The sequence below is a fragment of the Solanum pennellii genome, chromosome 7 (genome assembly GCF_001406875.1).
Source record: "Solanum pennellii chromosome 7, SPENNV200".
NCBI lineage: Eukaryota > Viridiplantae > Streptophyta > Magnoliopsida > Solanales > Solanaceae > Solanum > Solanum pennellii.
The window spans coordinates 68,530,804-68,545,999 of NC_028643.1; the positions used below are offsets into that span (position 1 = coordinate 68,530,804).

General features: G+C 29.8%; 1 protein-coding gene across 1 annotated transcript; it reads left to right on the forward strand.

Annotated features, from left to right (window-relative positions):
- The first annotated feature begins 7,020 nt into the window (after positions 1 to 7,020).
- LOC107024621 (xyloglucan galactosyltransferase XLT2-like) lies at positions 7,021 to 9,021 on the forward strand. Its single transcript, XM_015225609.2, has one exon. It carries the CDS (start codon positions 7,034 to 7,036, stop codon positions 8,756 to 8,758), a length of 1,725 nt encoding a protein of 574 aa, XP_015081095.2. The 5' UTR covers positions 7,021 to 7,033; the 3' UTR covers positions 8,759 to 9,021.
- The last annotated feature ends 6,175 nt before the right edge of the window (positions 9,022 to 15,196 follow it).

Consider the following 15,196-nt stretch of genomic DNA (forward strand, 5'->3'; position numbering starts at 1 on the left):
TATTATAAACAAAAACACAAAATTATGAATTTTAAACACATACTTTAGGAAGTGTGGGTCTTGACACAGTTGATGTAACTTTTCTTGGCCTTTTTTTCTTGATTTCTTCAGTCTTCTTCTTTGGCTCATCATTGTTGTTCTTCATCAACAATGGGTCATGCAATCTCTTAGATCTATTCTCGGCCCACAGCTCATCATCAGAATCATACACACGTTTGGAATTACCATACTCTTCCATGATATTTGTAAACTCACACGATGAAGAGAATGAATGAGAAAATCTAGTTAGATGGAAAGATAGTCCTACAAAATATCAAATAGATATGGATGAAAATTTGAAGGGAATTCAAAATTTACCTGCAAGTTGAATGGGGAATTAAAAGTAGAAAAGGAATAAAAATTAAACTCACACGATGAATAGACTGAAGGAGAAAATTTGGTAGATGGAAAGAGAGTCCTACAATATCAAATAGATATGGATGAAATTTGAACTGGAATTCAAAATTAAATTGCAAACGTGTGAATGGGGAATTAAAAGTAGACAATTATACACCTACAATGTAGGGAAATAAAAAGGAAAATAAATAAAAATTAATATGGTAAATTTTAATTGGGGATGTTAATGGGGAAGTGGGTAGCTTAAAAATAGGATTTAGTTTTTGGTAAAGTAAAACTTGCCAATTGGGTGAAAAAAAGGTGGGAAATCTTGATGTATCTTTTATATTTTTTTAAATTGGGGGAATAAGGGATTTTTGAAATTTTTAAAATAAGTTGGGATAAATGGTTATTAAGATAATTAAAGTAGTGTATTTAAGTAATTTTTTCTTAAATTATTCCTAGAAAATGGAGGGATAACTAATCCAAAGTTTGCTAAACCTTGGATAAGACCCCTAAATGCATAAACTAACCCCTTATTCTTTTTTCTAAATTTCTTTTGTAATTTAATTTCCTTTTTATTTATATTCAAATGGTTATAAATGTTAATTTTTAATCCTCCAAATCCGTTTGGTGTAATTTAATGGATTCACTAATATTGTTTTCTCCATTTTTTCTTGATTTTTTTTTATTCAAGATAATTTGTCAATTATCCACTTGAACTATTTGTTTTAAAAATAAAAATAAGCTTTAGGCATGAACAATTTAAGTAGTGTTAAATCTGTGTCAAGTTTAAGATATATACTTGACCAACAAAAACTTAGAAACGCATTATGCCATCAATGATCTTCTTAGTGGTACATTATACCTTAAAATTAATAACAATTTTGTGTATATATGTATTTGATTTAACTAATTAAATGGAATAAATAATTTTTAAAAAAATATTATCCTGATATTTTGCATTTTTATTCCGATGGTTATCTATCTTGTGACCCAATTACATGAAATAGACACTCATAATAACATAAGGGTATAATAGGAAAGAATTTTTTTTTGTAGAATTACAAATTAAACACAAAATTAAGTGGAAAGTAGTGAACCAAATACTTGACAAAAAATAATTCATGCACTATAAATCCCTGCATTATTAATTCCTGCATTACTAATTCCTATATTATTAATCCCTGCATTATCAATGTTTGTATCAAACGAGCCCTAAGCGTTTAAATATAAAGTAGTGTCAACTTTAAGTGTATGAATAAATTTCGCCCAATATTATTGGATGTTTGATGAGCAACTAGCCTAGAGCTGGTAAGCTGTCTCTCTTGGATTATTATTATTATTATTATTATTATTGGTTTTGATGTCATATATGAAATAGACCTAACACAATAAAAAATGATAATAATATTGTGACAAATAACATCTCAATGTTTTAAACCATGTTATTGGTCTGGATGTTCTAGTGTTGGTCACTCTGTACATGATGTGTATCTCTGGAATTCAAATGAACCAATTTTGGAACTTTGCAGTAATTTAATTATTTTCCTATATATTCAACTTTATATGTTTTTTTTAAAGCTACATGTGAGCAAAAAAACAAAAAAGAGAAAGAGAAGTATCTAAAAGGTTTAAGTAAAGAAGGATTTATACATATAAATATTCCATGTGGGTATGGTTGATTGTAAGATAATTAAAGTTGAACATGTGCTACACATCTGTCTTTGTACTTATTTAAGTTTCTAATAATTTTAGTATTAAGGAATTGGCCATTAAACATTAATTTGTTTTATTTTATATTACTCTTTACATATTTCTTAAGAAATTATAAACAATCAGAATAATTTTACTTATTTATCTCTTAACTGTTTTTAAAACTTTTACAAACTTGTTAGTTTTATAATTTTAAAAAGAAGTAAGGACTAACTAATTCTTGTTTGATTTTAGAAATTAACAAATAATTTGAATAATTTTCTTTAATAACTTAGACAAGTAATATAAAACGAATAGAATAAATAATGGGAATCCTTTACTATCTAAGAATCAACCATCTAAAATAAATAAATAATATATATATATAAATAAAAAAGGGTCTTATATAAAGTTCACCTATTTTTTTATATAAAAAAAGTATCTTAATCATTCAGTTGATATTATATGAATTTTTATTAATAAAAGTATTTTTAAATTCTAACATACACGAAAGTTCAATTTTTCTACCTAATAATTAACTTTTTAAAAAAAGAAAAAGAAAAAGGTCAAATGATTAATTTTTTTTATTTATTTTCTGACTTTTATGTCAGGGATTCGACCAAAAAAAATGCTAAACTTTGATTCTATTAATTTTTGAAATATATTGAGTTTTCAGATATACCATTAGTGATGGCAAGGTAAAAAGAAACAAATTAAATAAGAAAACCTTGTTATATATGTTCACAAATTACAATTATTTAGCCTACTTAATTAGGCCCTTTACGTGAGAAGAAAATAATCAGCTCAAATTTGTTGGCAAAATTAAAGCAGAACCATTTCATAAGCAAAGTATAATTTAATAATAAAACTAAATTAAGTAGCAGCATCAAAATCAAGTACTTGGATTCCAAATTCCTACCTATATTTTTTACTTATCATATTTTTATTTTTCGAGTTAATTTAATTGTTATATCCTAAAATATAGGTCAAAATTTAGATAATTTGATTTTTAAAAAATAAAATATGATAAATAAAAAAATGAAAAAAATATATTTGATAGTTTAATGATGATAATTAATAATTATGATGGGAAATGGGAACTAATTTATTTAGTCAATGTTAGAGATCCTATGCTTATAGATCTACACCGACTAATTATTTAGTCAAATATTAGATTTGATTTTTCTTCCTTCTTTTTTTTTTTTTGTTATTTTGAATAAAATCATCCCTAAATTCTCGTGTCAACTTGGGGTTGACAAACCCTAGTGGTCTTTTATTTATTTATCATATCTATTTTCTTTTCTAAAGAAAAAAGAAAAAAATACTAATACCTTTATTTATTTATTTTTTAAAAAATATAGAAAGTTATTGACTTTTTTTTTAAAAAAAGTTTTAGACCTTTTATTACTAGCCAAACTCATCTAATAGAGTGGTTGATTACTAAACAAAATAATCTAAGTTAATGTACTAAAATTTAAAAAAATATGTTTACACGACTAGGTTATTTACAGTTTCATATGTAATGTATAATTTACATATACAAAGAGATAAACCTAGGGCAGCTTATATTAGACAGATTGGATAGATAATTATGCTTAATAATTTGATTTATCGATATCGACTTTTAAATATATTGATTCACTAGCCAATGAATAAGTTATCAGTTGATTTAATATCAAATTAGTAATTAATGGTGATGTATTAACTCAATCATTTTGTGCTTCCTTCTTTTATTGTTAATTATAATAATTTTTTAACGGACGATTTATCGTTAACTATAACATGTTAACCCAATACAGTTACGATTTGAAAGATAAACTTCTACTAGTAATATTAATTAGTAAGGTAAATAACGGATTGTTTAATGATTTATATAAAAAAAATTATATTATCTTACAAATTGAATTAAAAAGAGACGAAATATTTAGCTATTAAGAATATAAAACTTTTGATTTAGTCATATTTTGATCACTTTTGTACTATATTTGTACGTTATTTAAAGTTTCTCTTCTCTGATAAAAAAAGGAAATTTATTTAGAAGAGAGTCAATGGGGACCAGCTAATGCTCCAATTTTTAATATAATAAGTTAGCTCAATTTTAAGATGAATATTTTTATGGAAAAGTTCTGATATATCTCTTAACTTTGTCATTTAAAGCCAATATATCTCTCGTTATAAAAGTGGCTCATATATGCCTTTACCGTTATATAAACGGCTCACATATACCCCTGCCGTTACAAAATGGCTCACATATATCTTTATTTAACGGGAGTTAAAAAATTAGTTTTAAATTTATATTTATTACTTCTAATTTCTTAAAAAAAATTATTTAGGGATATATATGATTCTTCTATCAAAGTTCAAGGTATATATTAATTTTCTTTATCCATAAATTATTTTTTGACTTCTTTTATTGTAATTATTTGAGTTTCTTATTCTTGTTTTGTTTTTTTTCTTTCATTCCTTAGTTTAAGAAAAAAAAATTAAACTATTTTTTTTGTGTGTATTGTAATTTAATTTTGTATTCGAAGAAAAAATTTGGTCATCTACAATAAGTTTTACAAGAATATTAGTGAAACATAAATAAATTTGATTATCAAAATAATAATTATAAATTAGTCACTGAAACAATAAAAAGTCAAAAAAAATATGTTTGACGAGGATTAAATTTAATCATATGTGATTATATTTTTTTTTTAAAAAAAATAAAAATTTAGATTAAAATTATAATTTTTTCATTTTCGTTAGAGGAAAAGGGTATATGTGAACCATTTGTTTACAAGTAAGGTATATATGAGCCATTTTCATAACAAGGGGTATATTAACTCTAAATGATAAAGTTGAGGGGTATATCAAACCCTTTTCCTATATTCTTATTTGAATTTTAAATTTTGGTTAGAGTTTATTTGGTGATATATTTTGATTTTTGGAATTTTCATTACGCATACCTTTTCCAAATTAAAGTATCTAAAATCCGCTTATTTAATTTCACTAATAATTCACAAATAAACGAATCTTTCTTTTTAGTATCTAGCGTCAAATATAAATTTTTCTTTTTCCTAAATGACTATACTATTATTGCTATCATTTAATAATTTCACTTTACCTCCTCAAACTTCAAAACAAGAGACAAAATACCTAAAAATATTGTGTATATAAACAATGTCACTTTATTATGCATTTTTTTGCAAAGTTGAAACTATACTTTCCTTAATTCTTTCATCTTTGCTTTTTTTTTCTTCATAAAAATAAAATAAAATTCTGTTACTAGATTCCTGAACTTGCTTCATCCTAGTGCTAACATATTCTCGTTAGTGTTTAACTTTTATGTAATAATAGTATATAAAAAAATTTATTCAATAAAGAAAAATAAAAATAACTTCAAGTAAGTAAGTAACCTATCTATAAAAAGTAAAATCCGTAAAATTAATAAAACAAGACAAGTTATCTGATATGACATACTAAAATACAATGTCGATATGGATTTTTCCTATATTGCTATATATTTATGGTGTTTTCACAAACAAATAATCGTGCAATTATATACACGTTTTCTTGTAGAAATCAGGTATATAAGGTGGTCCTCCAACCTTATAAACTCAAACAATATACGATTTTTGAGAGCGATAGAAATTATTGATCTTTGAATATAAAAAAGCTACAAACATCTTTTATTAGATAATAAAGAAAAATAAAACATTTTTTATATTAAAAAGAAACATAAAATAAATAAAAAAATTATGAGTTATTTTTAAATATTTTATAAAATAAAAATTTATAGAATGACTCGACTAGCTTCATATTTGATGTTGAACGTTTCAATGGACTTTAGTGTAGTCATCATTACTGTCTTAATCATGATTTTTGGTGCCATTATACACGTGGATGCATTTGATTGATCCTTTGCCATCGAAATTAATACTAATACTTAATTATTCATTAAAAATAAGCAATAATGTAGAATATTTATTTGGAAACACTGACTAAACTATTGTCAATTGTACAGTAGATTGTCTTTACACTTTGTAAGAACCAACGAGGAACAAACACATTTCACAAACATAATATTTCCATCAATTTTATAATTTTAAATTCCAATTCAAAAACTCCACTTGTTAGTATTATTTTTTTTAGGTTTCGATAACACGTCTTTCAACTTGTACCTTGGTAGGCTAGTGTCATTGCGTTTTGGTCGTTAATTAAACTTAATGTTGCGTTGTTTATAAGATTTCTCCATAGACTTTAACCTCTATGTATAGTGTATGTATAGTTATTTGTCAACTAATATATCTGTGTCTTTTATCTTTGAGTATACATAAATAGATACTTAAATTTATATAAAATTAAACAAGATATATGCGTTCATTGTAACATAATATATATTAAGCACCACATAAGATACAAATTGTCAAGTAGGATGCACGAATCTACTTATTCAATTTTATACAAATTTAAAGAATCGTTTGATTGGGAACAAATTATCTCATGATTCATTATCATTGACTTAGTTATCCTGGAATAACTTATCCCATCAGTCCATCACTATGGTAATGGTGAGATAAGTTATTCCAAACCTACCAACCAAACATGACAATAAAATTTTATCTGAGGACTATTTTTTTTTATCTCAAGACTATTTATTCTTATCTCTCACACCAAATGACCCCTAAGTCTCTAGTTATGCACCTCAAAAATTGAACGGCATAGATCATAGTTGAGACGGAGTTCAATGACACGTCTATGTATTATGCTTTATATAAAAAATAGTGATGTCAAAACATCAAAATCTCTCGCAAGACTAAAATGGTTTGTCGTGTAGTGATGCGACTTTTTCACTTTTAACTAGAGGTCTTGAATTGAGTCTGACGTGAAGAAAATTCTTTTGGAGTGTCACCCTCAAATGTGAATCCTGAAATAGGCGATCTAAATTTAATCGGGATTCTAATAAGATATTTGAGGAACAATGGTGGGAAACCAAAAGGTAAAAAGAAATTCTCCCACCAATATCCTACCTTCCCTTTCTCCTCTTCTTGACTTGCTATATATTCTCTACTTTCCTTGTTGTTCATCTTCTTCTTCCTCAGTTCCCATAATGTTGCCATCTGAAAATTCTTCCCCTAGGAAGACATTCAAGAAACTTAGAAACTCCTTCCATTTGATCAAATCCCAAGTTGGATTTCATCATTGTAAATGGTTTTTCCTCATCATTCTCATTCAAGTCACCTTCATTCTATTCCTTGCCGGAACTTCCCCTCCCGCCATTCCCCTCCGACACCAGCACCATCACCAGCACCCGCACTTCCAAATCTCGAAACCTCAAAAACAGAGCATTCACCAGCAGAAACAGAGCAATGACCAAGTCCAAATCTCGAAACCTCAAAAAAAGAGCAAGGACCAACTTCAAATCTCGCAAGATTCAAAACCCCAAAACAAACATCAGAAACAGAGCAATAGAGATCAGCAGACAGTAAAGTTAGTACAGGATGAGTGTGAATCCGGGAGAGTTTATGTATACGATCTTCCAACAAAGTTCAATAAAGATCTTATAAACAACTGTCATGATTTAGACCCATGGAGTTCTCGATGCAACGCGGTTTCAAATGGCGGTCTTGGACCAAAAGCAACTGGGCTCGACTCAATCGTACCGGAGAATCTCCGGTCAGCTTGGTACTGGACAGACATGTACTCCGCTGAAGTGATTTATCATGAAAGAATTTTGAATTACAAATGCAGAACATTAAACCCCCAAAATGCTACTGCATTTTACATCCCCTTTTACGCCGGACTTGCAATTGGTAAGATATTATGGTTCACCACAGCGAAAGAACGAGATCGCCCTAGTGAATTGATGCTAGAATGGGTTAAAGATCAACCTTACTGGAATCAAAATCAAGGGTCAGATCATTTCTTAATGCTCGGTAGATTAACATGGGCATTTCGAAGAAAAACCGATGATGATTCCGATTGGGGCACTAGTTTTCTCCGGATGCCATTAATGAAAAACGTTCTCCGTTTATCTGTTGAAAAGAATCCATGGGATGATTTAGAGGTAAGTGTTCCTTATCCTACAGCTTTTCACCCTGAATTCGAAGCAGAGATCAAACAATGGCAAGATCTCGTGAGGTCACGTAATCGTTCTAGCCATTTCTGCTTCGTGGGAGCTGTTCGGAAGAAGATCAAGAATGATTTCAGAGAAGTACTGATGAATTACTGCAAGAACGAGACGGGTTCTTGCAAGATAGTTGATTGCTCCGTCGCGCATTGTTATGACGGAGCACCAGCAATTCTTGAAGCATTTTTGGATTCAGACTTCTGTTTACAACCAAAAGGGGATGGATTTACAAGAAGATCGATGTTCGATTGCATGATGGCAGGTTCAATACCTGTGTATTTTTGGGAAGGAAGTTTTAAAACTCAATATGAATGGCATTTGCCTTCGCCATCGGAGGATTATTCAGTATACATGGATCATACTCAAGTTAGGAATGATACTAACATTATTAGAAAAGTACTCGATAAGTTCACCAAAGATGACGTGAGAAAAATGAGAGAGATTTTGATTGATGCTATGCCTAAGTATTTATATGCAAGGTCTAATCAAGGATTAGGGAGTAGTAATGACGCTTTTGATATTGCTATGGATGAAGTTTTGAAGAGATTCAAGCAACAAACGGAACAAAAACTATAGAATAAAGGTACATTATTACTAAACACGAATTGCAACCCCTCATTCTTTGACTCTTTAAATTATTTTTTTGTTTTCTTTATCATAAATCAATAAGAAATTGCAGTATTAGTAGTAAAAATTTTCATCATTCATATAATCCTTTTACATGTAAATTTTCATCATTTATATAAATGTTATACATGATACTTTGTTTAGTGTTTTTGTAATAGTAGTAGTAGCAATGTAGAATTCATTTTGGAGATCTAAGAAATGTTGTCTTTGAGTAGAGACTATGAGCAAAAAAGCATAATGAAAAGTCATGTTCTGCTCGTGGGGACGAAATTGCGGAAAAGTGAGGTTATTAGTGCTCACTTTCGTTTTAAAAGTCAAACTTAATTTTTAATTGACACTCAATAGAAGGAATTCTTAACCTTTAAACAGCGAGACAGATTTAACGCTATGCTTTTTCCTTAGTGTCTCCCTCTAGGCGGGACTCATAATCAAAAGGACGCACAGAGTGAAGTTGTCACAATGAACTAAGGTCTTTTCATTTCATTATATATAAAGGTTGCCAAAATATTACATGTGCTAGTTGATGGAGATGACAACTATTATAGCAAATATATCTAGTGTCACTCTTATAATATATATAATAATATAAATAACAATGACAACAAGGATGGCTTTGAAATAGCAATTAAGTAAAGCCTTTTGTTTTTGGTGAAATTAAGTAACGGCTTGGTTTGCTCCTATTGTGGAAGGGGTTTATGTCTAAAATATGGAATTCTTTTGGGTACATATTATGCTTAATTTAGTGCTTGTTGACAAATAATCAAGTGATAATTACATTATAAATGAGTTGAAAATTTTAGCTAATAGAATATAGGTAGGATTATAGGTGTCAAGTGGTCTTACTATATTAGTAGCTCCTATATAAAGATACTGGTGTCAACTAATTAAAGTGGTCCTTAATTAAATAAATTAATTACAGATTTTAGTGGTAATTTGAAATTTATCACGTCTAGAAAGTGTGACACAAATCTCGATTGAGTTAAATTGGATTTGCTGCAAGTAATTTTTAGTACACTATTGAAAATTTAACTAAGTAAAATATAATACAAGAAAAATATAATTTGTGAGAGTTTTTACTAATTCAAAATCATTAACTAAAATTGAAAAATTTAACTACAAAAAAGGAAGCTATGTGTTGACTCCTTTAATGGAGGTTTCAGAGAATCCAAACTAAGAAGAAGATCTATAATTGGAAAAATAAAAATGTGTATTGAATGAATCAATCTCAACTGAGCATTACATGTACATATATACAGTTATCACATATAGCTTAGCTAAAAGAATTAGTTATAACAAACTTGACACGTCAGTTAATCTAACTAACTAACAACTAATATCTAATCAATAACTAACTAACAATAGTGTCTTTAATACTCCCCCTCGAGCTGTATGGCGCAAATAAATTGTATACGCCAAGCTTGGATAGTAAAAAATCATGTTGTGTCCTCCCTAGTCCTTTTGTTAACATATCTGCCAACTGCATCTTGGAAGGTACATGATTTGTCTGTATAAGACGCTCTTGTATCTTCTCGTGAATGAAGTGACAATCAATCTCAATATGTTTCGTCCTTTCATGGTATATAGGATTAGCTGCAATCTGCAATGCTGCTTTACTATCACAAAATAACTTGATTGACAATTCTAGTTCCACTTTTAATTCTTTATATAATCCTATCAACCATACAATTTCTGCAACAACATTAGCCATACTCCTATATTCTGCTTCAGCAGAACTTCGTGAAACTGTATTTTGTTTCTTTGACTTCAATGAAATCAAAGACTCTCCAACCTTCACCACAAAGCCACTCACCGACCTCCTTGTCATAGGACATGTAGCCCAGTCTGCATCACAGTATACTGAGAGTTGTTTGGAGACTTTAGATGATAACATAATCCCCAGACCTGGTGAATTTTTTAAGTATTTAACCACTCTCAAAGCTCCATCCATGTGAGATTTCTTTGGCTTGTGCATAAATTGACTAAGATTTTGTACTGTATAACTAATGACTCTGAATAGAACCAGAACCAGTAAAAGCCTCACACAACTTCAAGTTCCATTGCCTCGAAGCTTGTTTCAAACCACAAAGGGATTTCTGGAGTTTACAGACTTGGGAGAACTCCTTCTCTCTTAACAGACCAGGAGAAGAAACCATGTAAACATCCTCAACCATATCAACCTGCAAAAATGCATTAAACACATCCATCTGATGTAGACTCCAACTATTCATAGCAGCCAGTGATAAAACCACTCTCACAGTGACCATTTTAACAACAGGAGAAAAAGTTTCCTGATAATCTAACCCCTCTTGTTGTGTGTACCCTTTAGCCACCAGTCTTGCTTTATATCTTTGCACCTCCCCTAGAGCATTAAATTTGACTTTGTATAACCATTTACATCCAATTGCCTTCTTTCCAGGAGGCAGTGTAACTAGCTGCCAAGTATGATTTTCATGCAGAGCCTGCAACTCTTGATTCATAGCATGAATCCACTCTGGATTTTTGCATAGGTTATTCATAAGAAGAAGGTTCTCGTACAACAGAAAAATTGCAAAGAGACTGAAAATAAGAGGGAGATATAGAGGCATAGGACATACATGTGGAAATGGGATGAGCAGTTGAACATGGGACAGAACATGAAGTAGTAGAAGAAACAGCAGGAGAAGAAACAACATGAACAAAACCATGTAACCATCGAGGAGGTTTAGATGATCTAGTAGACCTTCTAAGTGGTGCCTTAACTGTATCAGTTGATGTATCAGATGAGAAAGAAGGATCTGGCAAAATAGGTAACTCAGATGTTGCACTAGGAAAGTCAGATATTTCATGAGACAATACAGGTCTATTAATGATAAGAGTGTGATCATCATAAGCAAACATATCAGGTAATTCACATGTTGGACATTCACAGCTTGGAAACATCACCATCGTATCATATTCAGCCCACAACTCCTTCAATTTCGTAAAATAAACTGAAACAACATCAGTTCCTTGTGCAATCATTGCTATCTCCCTATGCAATTGGTAGATCCTCACATGATTAACCTTATCAAATCTTCCTGCAGGTCCTCCCAAACAAAAAATGCATCAGATGCATATACGATCCCACTCAAGAGACTAGGAGCTACAGTATATTCATAATCCAAGATAATACAATCGCATTGCAGGTGTCCCATTGATCATGATACTTAGCCTCGAAGCTTGCCTTCTTACAACTCCCTATTACAAAACCTAACTTTCGTTTCGTCAATAGAGCAATCCACATAGATCCTCTGCCATAATCCATAATTCTCCGATCCTGTCAGCTTAACAGGACAAAGTACAGATCCTGAAGTATCTGACGGATGCAAATAAAGAGGATGAGTGTAAGGAATCATAAACTCTGCCTCTATTGACGCCGATTCTGTAACTTGCTCTGATACCATGTTGACTCCTTTAATAGAGGTTTCAGAGAATCCAAACTAAGAAGAAGATCTATAATTGGAAAAATGATAATGTGTATTGAATGAATCAATAATCTCAACTGAGCATTACATGTACACATATACAGTTATCACATATAACTTAGCTAGAAGAATTAGTTATAACAAACTTGACATGTCAGCTAATCTAACTAACTAACAGCTAATATCTAATCAATAACTAACTAACAATAATGTCTTTAATACTATGAAAGGAGGAGGAGGATTTTGGATAGAAAAAAACTTTACTAATGGAAGAGTTAGAATTGACTTGAATTGGTTTTTCTTAGATTGATTGCAAATGTCTAATTTTATTCCTATTTATATTTGTCTAGGAATGCTTCTAGAAATTATTCAAAATATATTTACAAAAAAGTTCTAAATACTTTTATCTTCTATCGATCTGAACGAGAATCTAAAACTTATAAATCTGTTATTGAGAAATATTTAGGATACACTATTTTTTCCCAAAAAATTATATTTCTTTTTGTAATTCCAAAAAATGAACTTCAATTTTTACGCCCGTTAAAAACAAGTGAACTTCAATTTAACAAGTATTGATTTTACTTATTTTATAAAGATATGCATCACAAAAGTGAGCTCCAGTTGGTTTAGAGGAAAGTATCAATGATTATCTTAAAGCCTTAAACAATGAAATATCAAATATCTGTGGAATTAAAAAGGCAAGAGAGCAAAAATACAATATATGAATCCTATGTATCATCAAATGTTGAACAAGTTTAATTTACCTTTCTTGCAAAATACTTTAGGAAAATTTTTCAATAAAATATACTTATATAATAGTCAACATATATTAAACAAGACTAATGATGATGTAGGGTATATATAAATCCAGTTAAACGTTATATCACTAAATAATTTGAGTGATAGGAAAATTTATATGATTATTGCAATTGAATAATATAATTACACTTAAAATGTGGGTTAACTCATTCTCAATCCGTCCATTTATTATCCAACCCGATTTTGATCCATGTGGAGTATGAGTGGGTTGAAAATTAAATTCATTGTTGCTCAATCTATTTTCTAACACAATCAAAAATTAAATTGAGTCAAAATCAAGGATCAAAGATTCAAAATTTACGAAGTTTTTAATTTAAAATTGATGTTAAACTGGCATATCGTACATGATCAGTTTGACTAAGATTTGTTCCTTAAATCGACAGATGAATAATTATGTGCTAATTCGAATTAGTTATTTTTAGTTTTTTGCTCATGCTTCTTATTTTTAGTGTAAATTCGTGGACCTTGTAAGACATAATTTGTGTTTTGCGATTTCCTTTGACTTTGAAAGGTATAACTTATACATTGTGAGTGTTTTTATTTTTTTCAATCTCATTGATATTTTTTATCAAGTTTTTATTACTTTAAATTACTGGAAAAAAAAAATTTAAAGACTGTCGAGAAAAAAAAAATATAAAGACAACCCTAAAATAAGGCATTCATGCGAATGACCCGGTTAATGTTATGCCAAAAATCTCACCCAAATATGAATTTATATATATTTAGAGTATATTATTTTCATGATCTAAATTTGAAACCATAAATATCTCTAAAAAGTTTTTTAAAATTCCTTATCCACAAGATAAAAGCAAAGAAATAATAAAGGATAATAATGAGTGAGACAATTATGCTTATTTGGCAATTACCATAGCCTTATCCACTCTCATGTTTCATCTTTATCTTATTAGTATTTATTATTAAATATTACCATCACTACTAAAAATGTATATTCCAATCCTCAATCAAATGGACAATGGAAAATGTGGAGAAAGGCCAATGATTTTGGCTATGAAAGGCCATCCAGGGACAGGTAAGAGCACACTTGCACAATCCATAGCTAAAACCCTAAAATGTCCTCTTATAGACAAAGATCACTTCAAAGATTGCACTAAACCACTTCAACAAATCACTAAAGCCACAAAACTCATCAATGACCTATCATACGACGCCATGTGGCGAGTCGCCTCCGCTCAGCTAGACTTAGGTCTGAGCGTGGTGATCGACTCACCACTCTCACATCGAGCTCACCTTGACCGGATCATTGAGATCGCGGATCATAGTGGGGCTTGGGTTGTTGTAGTGGAGTGCAAGCCGAGGGATGAAGCTGAGTGGCGTAGGCGGCTCGAGCTGAGGGGTGAGCTGGTGGAATATGGCTCAAGCTGGCATAAGCCATCCACGTGGCAAGATATGGAGAAGTTGTTGGAAGGGTATGAAGGGTGTTGGGATTATGATGTCGGGGTGGAGGTTCCAAGACTTGTTGTGGATACAACATGTGCTAATGGGGTTCAACAAGTGGTATCAAACGTGTTGGAGTTTGTTTCTAATGCATGTGGTGCAAAATAGAAAAAGTTGTATATTAATTAGGAAAACCGTTTGATAGAGTATATATTAATAATATTGAATTTAGTTACGTTAAAATCATTTTCTATCTAATGTTTGATTTGATGTATTAAAAATCGTTTTATAACTACTCATGCTTATCAATGTACATTTATAATAGCCTATGTATTGCTAATAGTGTATAAATAAATTAAAATATTTTTTTATACTCAAGATGTTATATATATATATATATATCATATATTATTATAAGTGTGAAGCTTCAAAACCCAAAGTTGAATTACCATTTTACCCCTATAATAGTTAATTATGTTTTAGATATTAGTTCATATGATAGATATTATTAAATAATACTTACTGAAATTAATTACATAATAAAGACCTAATTCAATTCTTAAAGTGGAAATTTATTGTCCTTCATTCATAATTGATTTCTAGATAAAATTTTACTAGATAAAAAAATATACATGCATTGGAATAAATAATTTCAAAAATATAGCAATAATGATTTAGCCTTTTAAGTTACCTACTTTTATTATGCTCTTTAAACCATTGTCATTTTTTT

Excerpts from the sequence above, each read along its gene's own strand:
- LOC107024621 (XM_015225609.2), top strand. The coding sequence starts at position 7,034 with ATGGTGGGAAACCAAAAGGTAAAAAGAAATTCTCCCACCAATATCCTA.